Source organism: Otolemur garnettii, unplaced genomic scaffold, assembly GCF_000181295.1.
Source record: "Otolemur garnettii isolate 467f Iridium unplaced genomic scaffold, OtoGar3 scaffold00067, whole genome shotgun sequence".
Classification (NCBI taxonomy): Eukaryota; Metazoa; Chordata; class Mammalia; order Primates; family Galagidae; genus Otolemur; species Otolemur garnettii.
This window is the reverse complement of record NW_003852462.1, coordinates 3,809,753-3,817,976: the sequence shown is the minus strand read 5'-3', so window position 1 is coordinate 3,817,976 and position 8,224 is coordinate 3,809,753. Positions and strand designations below refer to the sequence as shown.

Sequence of the window (8,224 nt, the reverse complement as noted above, 5' to 3'; positions counted from 1 at the left end):
AACCCGCCACCTTAGGTGTACGTGGCTGGCGCCTTAGCCGGTTGAGCTATAGGCGCCGAGCCGGACTTGGCTCATCTTAACCTGTTGTTCCTGTTCTCCCTTCCACGTCCTGCTGCTTGGATCAGCTGAAGACCCTCATGACACCTCCCAAGAAGTACCTTCTGTTTTGACCTACTCCTGAGGACTAGAGGTATCAATTCTGTCTAGAAGCAAAAACTCAGAGCAGCCCACTGACTGTGACCATGTTTTTTGCAGATGTCTGGCACCTGGTCTGCCCAGATGCCCTGAGTAAACCCTCATGATGTGACCCACTGACTTCCCTGAAAAGGGCCCTGAACATATGGTGCCTTTCCTCTGTGCATTCTGAACAGTGACAGAGGCTCTGGGAACACTCCCTGGCCTCACCTGGGCTCCAGCCGCTCCTTCACCTTGGCAATGGATTGGACATAGGGTATGATCTGCTTGGTGATGGCGGTCAGGTGGGCATTCTCCTGCTTCAGCTGGAGAAGGTCGTGAAGCTGGGCTGTGGGGGCCAAAGGCCAGAGCATTGGGGCTTGTTGGCTCAGATTCTTACTCAAGCCTGGTACCATCTAAATACTCCAACTGTTTCAATGATTACCTCTAACTACACAGCACGGCTCTCACGGAGGGCCTTCTACTCACTGAGTCCTGACCTTGAGGATGGAGCCAGTTAGCAGCCCGAGGCAAGTCAGGGGCTAAGGGGAGGGCTGTGGGGATGCCTATCTGGTTAGTGGCTGACTCTGACTTCCTCCTCTGCTAGCACATGGGTTAGCTCCAGACAAGAAGTTCCCTCAGCAGCCAGCTGCCTGGGACCTTCATAAAGCTCCTGCTCCTCAGCCACGCGCTGATAGGATTCCTCCCAAATCTGAAAGACAAAAGTTGGACGTTGGCTGTGGCAGTGAATTGGAATTCCACTGGTGGCATTTCTGTCTCTAGCTACCGAGAGCCATACTGCACCCCCAGCCAGGTCTGCGTGGCTGCAGAACCTGCCACATGAAAGTCTCATGGGGTGAGGGTCTTGTGGGGCCAGATCCTCTTTCTCCCCCTCCCTGCCTGGTGGGTGGGGCTGGAGTTAGGTTCCAGAGGGGTGGTACCTCCTGGAAGACTGCTCTCATGCACTCCGTGGAGGCGTACTCCGAGGCGATCCTTGTGTCCAGCTGCAGGGTCTTGTGTAGGATGTCCCCCATGATGTCAGCCTTGATGAGTGAGTGGTGCTTGGTGAGGTCCCGATGCAGCTCCTGCACCTGGTCCTTCAGGTTCTGCATGTCCACCTGCAGGTGCTACATGGGGACTTAGGGTCACCACAGGCTGTTTTCACTGCCAGGAGCCTGGGGGAGGGATGGCTTCCAAGCTTGGGCAGCCAGGACAACTGGCTTTGTCCCTCAGCGCACCTTGGTGAGGAACAGGTAGGGGCCTTTCCCACTGCAGGTCCCCAGCGCCCTCACCCGGTAGGAGTCCTCATAGTGGCGGCAGTGCTCTGTGAAGGGTGTGTCTTTGCCCTCAGCCAGCAGCACCTTGGTGCTGATGGACCGGTGTGGTGTGGGCTTTTGGACTGGAGACACCAACATCTTTCCCACTGGGGATGGGCAGCAGAGCCCCATCAGCGCCTTGGGGCCTGAGCCTCCTGCCAGCCTGGGGAGAGAGTCAGTGTGCCTGCAGTCTGCCTCCCCCCCACCCCTCCACTCCCTACCCCCAACCCTCTCCAGCACCTAGAGCACAGCAGAGCCTTGGGAGCTATGAAAACAGGCTGCAAGGCTGGACCTGGCCACATCCCCATCTATTGTTTAAAGTTCCCCATTGTGGTTCCAGGGTGCAGCCAAGGGCCAGTCCATGGGGATGCTGCCAGGGCTAGTCTCAAGTAAATGGTGCGTTCACAGAGGAAGTATAAGCTGACACCCAATCACTTTGGGTCACCTGTGCCAGTTTCAGCATTTCTCCTAGCTCTACAGGGGGCGCCTGGGGGTCTCTGTTGGGCCCAGGAATCAGGTCTGGCCTTCAGCTACCCTGGCAGCAGCCCTAGGTGCCCCACCCTGATTGGGGGCATCCCCTGTCCTCACCTCCACCATTGGCCAAGCTCCACATCAGGTCTGCCCCGTGTCTGTCAGAGCATCCCTGGGGCTGCTGCCAGCTGGGCAGAATTACCCTCTGGCATGGCCTTTCAGGTGCCAGACACCCAGGGGCTTGGCGAACCGACCCAGGGAAGAGCTATGCCTGGCCTTTCTGGGATGATCCTGCCCCTTGGCACCCCCTCCGCCATGACCGGGACCTTGTGCACCCCCCCCACCCCTCTGCCACTGCTCACGAGTTGGCGCCACCGGCAGTGACCCCACAACGGGGCCCCAGCAGCAGCAGTGGCTCCAGACAACGTGCGAACTCAGCGCGGTGGTCACTGGCGATCTGGGCGGTGGGATGGACTCGTGAGGCAGCCCCCATTACCTCAGGGCCCAGACCCCAGCCCGCCTGGCCTCCTGCACACCTTGCTGCTCTGTGCTGGCCTCAGGCGGTGTGGCTGTGTGACGATGCCCTGCAGCCTCTCCAGCAGCTCCTGCCCAGGGGCAGCCAGGGGCCCAGGGAAGAGGTGGAGGGTGGAGACCCAGAGCAAGTCTGTCTTTGGCACTTTACCTGGTGTCCCTTAGTGGGTCCAACCCTCCCCCAGTTCCCTCAACCCCATCCCCACATCTGCAGGAGAGGAACTGGCAAGGCCTATGCTCCCCTCCAGCTTTCACTGTCTTTTTTTTTTTTTTTTTTGAGACAAGAGTTGCAAGCTGTCACCCTGGGTAGAGTGCAGTGGCTTACAGCAACCTCCAACTCAGGTTCAAGCAATCCTCTTGCCTCAGTTTTTCTGTTTTTAGTAGAGATGGAGTCTTGCTTTTGCTCAGGCTGGTCTTGAACTCATGAGCTCAAGCAATACACCTGCCTTGGCCTCCCAGAGTGCTAGGATTATGGGCGTGAGCCACTGCACCTGGCCTTCACTCTCCTTTTAAAAGGGACTCTCCTGGTCCCCTAGGATTTTGTAGATGATGGGAAGGAGGAGAAGGTCAGTCCAGAGACCCCTGGTCTAGCCCCCAGGTGACAGGCTATGTTGGGTATACAGGGTGTGCCTCTAATGGGAGAGGCTTGCAGGGGCTGGGGAGACTCACATAGCCCAGGTCCAGGAACTCGGCCTTGCTGGCCAGGCTGAGGAAGGAAGAGCAGATGACCAGGTGAACCTGTGGGAGAGGATGCTGCTCAGCGCCTGGCTGCAGGGGAGGGACCCAGCCCCACTCCCCATATCCCGTTACCTGCAGTGTGGGCAGCAAGATGGCTAAGTGAGAGAGCTGCTCCTTGAAGGCTTTGTCCTTCTCCTGGTACTGGCTGGGGGAGGGGCAGGCTGCCTGGTCTCAGGAGGGCTGCCCACCCCACCTGCCCTACTGCAGTGCCTTCTCTGAGGCCACCAGCACTCACCTCTGCACGGCCTGCAGCAGCAGCACCTTCCTCTCTGCCAGCTTGTCCTGGGAGACAGTCGGTCCTGACCTGCAAGCCCAGCCTGCCACCTCCCTCAGGCACACTTCCCTGGGGTCCTAGCCCTGCTATGAGGCCAGAAGCCTGCCTTTTTGCACCCATGCCTGACTGCCTGGGAACCCTCACCTTAAATGTCTTAAGGGAAGTCGTCCCTGACCCCTCCCTCACCTCCACCGACACTAGCCTAGGGCAGGCTCAGGCTTCCCTTCTGGAACTCTTCTGGCTACCGTGACCAGGTAACTCCTAGAACGCAGTTCAATGCCGGCTGCCCTGCTACACTGGAAACGCCGCAAGGGCAGGGGGTTCTGCCCTGACTATATCCCAGCGCCCGCTCAGGACTGCGGGGCTGCAGGGCTGTTACTGCCTGGCCCTCCCCGCCCCTCACCTGCATGGTGCTGAAGAGCGTGTGGATGGCGGCCTCCTCCTCGGCTGCGCTGCGTCGCACCTCCTCCACCATGGCCTGCAGCAGCGAGATGGCCTCCCGTGTGGCCGTCTGCAGGGCCTTCACGGCCTGCGGACAGGGCGGGCTCAGGCTTGTGGGCTCCATCTAGTGTCCCCACACCCCCACGAGGGCAGGCCAGGACCGCGCTCACCAACACTGCCTGCTCCAGTCGCTCGCAGCCCTGCACATAAGCCGACTCCAGGTCCACGCAGTGGGCCCGGCTCTCCCTGCAGGAGCTGCGGGTGAGACCAGCTCCAGCCTCCCCTCCCCCGTCCCCTCCTGTTTGCTCTACCCACCCCTGCATGTCCCGGAAGCAGCGGATGCACAGTAGCGACTTCTTGTCGGTGGAGAACATGAGGTAGGGCTCCGCGTGCAGCGCTGCAGAGCGGGCCGGCAGTGAGTGTTCGGGCAGTGTCCACCCAGGTCCTCACTCCCGGCTGGCCTGGCCCCGAGCTCCGCATGCCTTACTCACTGCACTTCTGGGGCACGTCGCGGCTGCGCTGGCCCAGGGCCACGATGTCGTGGCATGTGAACATGCGCGCCCGGTGCGTTTCGTCGCGGCAGCGCGCGCACAGAGCCTGCCCGCAGGTGTTGCAGAAGCACATGGTCTCGGCATCCTGCGGGCGGAGCACGGGCTCAGGCGGCCCATCAGCTGGAGCAGGGCCGCCTGGAGCCCCAGAACTGCAGCAGTCGGGGTCCGTGAGCCCCAGACTGGGGCAGGTGCAGCCGACCTGCAGTGCTCTCTAATCCCCACACTCAGTGCTCTAACATACCCAGTTCACAGATGAGGGTTCTCTGAGGCTCAGAGACTGGGTATGTCCAGGAAGGGGCAGCTACCCTGAAGGGCTTGGAGGGGCATTCCATGGGTGGGTGGGGAGAGAGGGCAGAGACTGCATTTGCCATTTGGCTTACAAGCAGATTCCCTTGCTTAGGCCAGATTCAGGGCCTTAGAGTCCAGGGCCTGGGTTGCAGCTGTGGCATTGACCTAAACAGTGGTTGACAGAACAACCCCCAAGTCCTTACCTCAGCATTCCAGGCCGTTTCCTCACCTCCTGCTGCTCCTTACTGTACTTCTGGGCCACACATTTCTCAGCACTTGTCCAGCAACCCCTGCCCCCCAGGTGTTGCCCCTGCAGGGCCATCCTCCCAACCCCCAATACCTGTCTCACCTCTATAGGCCATAGCATGCTGTCCTCACTTCCCCTTGAGCTATAGCTGGTCACATGCCATTTATTCTGGACCTTAGTCTCCCTAACTCTGTAAGAGGACCCATTTTAGGGGCCCAAGGTGCCTGAGGGAGGTGTTGGAGAACCCACTTGTTGGTCATCCTCTGAGGCTGTGTTGGGTGCATGGTGCAAGCCCCTGGTACCCAGTGCTCCCCACCCCGCCCCCTGCTGCCCCTGCCTGCTTGCTGCACTCCAGGTCACAGTTGGCACAGTGCACTGCCTCCACGCCATCCCCGGAGCTGTCCACCAGGAACTGCAGCAGCCGGTCCACTGGCGGGAGGCCACTGGGACCCTTCATCACCGTTTGGTGTCTGCGGAGAGGCAGTAGCCAAGATCCAGACACCCCATTCCCTGAGGCTCTCTGCCCCCACCCCTCACATTCCAGGCTGAAGCTAAAATAGCTGTGTTGGGAGGTGGGTGCATTGCAGCCCTAGGGCCTGCTATAAATATCACAGCCAGCACTTAAGCTGACTGTCTCTACTCTGGCTCAATCCCGTACAACCTTGCAAGATGGTGAAGTTGGTGCCCCCGGTGTCAAAAACAGAAGCCTCCCCCCTCAGCGTCCTACCACTGCATTGGGCAATTTTAGGACCACCCCTGGTATCCTGATTCCACATAACAATGGCTATATTGACCTAAGACTTCAAGGACCCCTAAAGTATCCTGACCCTAGCTTGAGCCCCACCCTTGCCTTCTATGTAGTAACTTTTTTTTTTTTTTTTGGCAGTTTTTGGCCAGGGGCTGGGTGTGAACCTGCCACCTCCCACACATGGGACAGGTGCCCTACTCCTTTGAGTCACAGGAACTGCGCTATCTAGTAACTTTTTAAGGGAGGCCTTGGGCCAGTGACTTCTCTCACCACCCGGTTAACTAATCTGTAAAATGGGCCAGAGCTTGCAGATTCTGGTACAGAGAGCTGTGGATTTGGTACAGCCTCTGCCAGCCATTTTGTCTGGAGTCTAAGTCTTATTCTCTTCCCCTCCGGGTCCCCCTCCAGCGGGAGCTAACCGTGGCCTCCAGGCCCTGGTCTGTTGGGACTTTGGGGCACTCACTGGCATATTGGGCAGGTGAGGCGGCCATCTGTTGCACGACCACGCAGGCAGTCGGTGCAGAAGTCGTGGAAGCAGTCCAGCAGGCACGGGCGCTCAAACTGTGAGTGGCACAGCGGGCACACCAGCGGGTGACCGCTTGTGGTGTCCAGGGAGTTCGGGCCCTCCAGGGGCGTGAAGATAGCTCCTGACATTTGCAAGGACTGGGGCTGGGAAGCGCACGAAGCGAGGGCTAGCCTCCGCGGCTCCCGCCAGACGCCGGCACCCTCCTTCCTGTTCGGCCTGTTCCCGACGGGGCGTCCAGCGGCTGTGATGCGGGGAGGAGCGTGGAGCGCCCCAGAGCAGGAGTGGGCGTGCGCCGGAGACTGTAGGGTGCTGGCGAGCGGCCGGGCCCCTGTACCTGTCCGCCGGGCTGCTTACTGCGAGCTGACCGCCCTCGGACCCTATCCCCGCTGGCCCGCGCTCCGAGTGAGCTCCGAACTCCGCTTCCAGCACCCACGCTGTCGCCCTGCCAAACCCAAGGAGTCACTGGCCCTGGAAGGTCAGGCGTCTGGCCGGCGCATAGCTTCCAACTGATGCCAAGCCTCTCCTCACTCCCACCCTCGGAATTCCCTGCCCGGTGTCTGCTGGGTCACCCGCAGGCGACAGTGTTGCTGGGGGCGCGATGCTCCCGCCCACCTTCCCCTGGGCTGCAGCTCCCACACCGCGCGGAGGGGGCCCTAACCGAAGTCGGCGAGAGCTGGAATGGACAGTGTCAGGCAAGGGTCCAAGCTTGGACTGGACCCGCCCCTGGGGATGACAGAGCCCCGAGTCGCAAGCCGCTCAGAGCTGGACGGAGGAGCTGGGCTGCAGGTGTTCAGGGATGCAGGGTCCCCTAGCTCGTCCTCTCTCTTTCACCAGACTTGGGTCTGAACAGAAATGGTCCCCGCAGCCCCATCTCCTCCACCGCCAACTGGGGGGCGCCGGAGAGCAGCGGCGCCCTCCGCAGACATTCTAGAGCTTGGGAACTGAACCAGAGGAATCCCGGACCTGCCTTTGGCTAGATGCAGGCTCCCGGCCAAGAGACTGACTTCTCCAGTCTCTGGGGGAAAATAGGTCCGGGCTCCTTATAAAGCGGCGAGACCATAATGGAATAACGCGCGTCAAATGCACTTACTGGACTTCCAAATAATTAAAGCCCCAGCCCTAAAGCCAGCTGAAACCTGCAAAGTGGGTGAGAGTTTGGAAGCTGGGAGGGGAGGTGGCAGGGCCTCTTCTGCTGCTTTTGGCCTGGCAGATGCGTGTTTATCCCAGTCTTATTTTCTCCCGAGTGCCCTCCACACCTAGGTCGACGTGATCATTTATCAGCTTTCTCCAACTGTTACCTGCAGCGTCCTGTTTCTGCCCCTCTTGCAATTGCAGAGGCAAGCCCAGAGCCTGCCTCACAGAAAATGCTCAGTAGCTGGTGGGTGGCTCACCTCTAGTCCCAGCTACTGGAGAGGCTGAGGTTGGAGCACTACATGAGGCAGGAGTTCAAGATCAGCCTGGGCAATATAGCCAGAGCCTGTCTCTAAAAACAACAATTATAAAGAAGATATCGAATAAGGAGCATACTAATAAACCAGGAGATGGGCCAGGTGTGGTGGCTCACACCTGTGATCCTAGCACTCTGGGAGGCCGAGGGAGGCTGGATTGCCTGAATTCAGGAGTTCCAGACCACCCTGAGCAAGAGAACTCCCCCATCTCTAAAAAATAGACAGGCTTTGTGACAGGTGCCTGTAATCTCAGCTATTTGGGAGGCTGAGGCAAGAGGATCACTTGAGCCCAAGAGTTTGAGGCAACAAAGTGAGATTTGGTCTCAAAACTAAACAAAACAAACAAACAAAAAACCTGGGAGAGGCTTGGCACCTGTGGCTTGGGTGGCTAGGGCGCCAGCCACATACACCTAGGGTGGCGGGTTGGGATCCAGCCTGGGCCTGCCAAACAGTGGTGATGGCTGCAACCAA

The 8,224-nt window shown here is 59.4% G+C and overlaps 1 protein-coding gene across 1 annotated transcript in view; it reads right to left on the bottom strand.

Moving 5' to 3' along the window:
- The window catches only part of RNF207 (ring finger protein 207), an 11,242-nt gene extending 4,496 nt beyond the window's left edge, over positions 1–6,746 (bottom strand). Inside the window, exons 1-15 of the mRNA XM_003793223.3 lie at positions 6,243–6,746; positions 5,369–5,501; positions 4,437–4,581; positions 4,261–4,342; positions 4,116–4,191; positions 3,908–4,033; positions 3,466–3,512; positions 3,303–3,375; positions 3,162–3,230; positions 2,498–2,566; positions 2,324–2,418; positions 1,467–1,653; positions 1,116–1,301; positions 835–886; positions 406–523 (exon numbers count right to left, since the gene is read on the bottom strand). Of these exons, the coding sequence (XP_003793271.1) occupies positions 406–523; positions 835–886; positions 1,116–1,301; positions 1,467–1,653; positions 2,324–2,418; positions 2,498–2,566; positions 3,162–3,230; positions 3,303–3,375; positions 3,466–3,512; positions 3,908–4,033; positions 4,116–4,191; positions 4,261–4,342; positions 4,437–4,581; positions 5,369–5,501; positions 6,243–6,433 (1,649 nt within the window). The 5' untranslated portion in view covers positions 6,434–6,746. The remainder of the gene's footprint in view (positions 1–405; positions 524–834; positions 887–1,115; positions 1,302–1,466; positions 1,654–2,323; positions 2,419–2,497; positions 2,567–3,161; positions 3,231–3,302; positions 3,376–3,465; positions 3,513–3,907; positions 4,034–4,115; positions 4,192–4,260; positions 4,343–4,436; positions 4,582–5,368; positions 5,502–6,242) is intronic.
- Between the last annotated feature and the right edge of the window lie 1,478 nt (positions 6,747–8,224).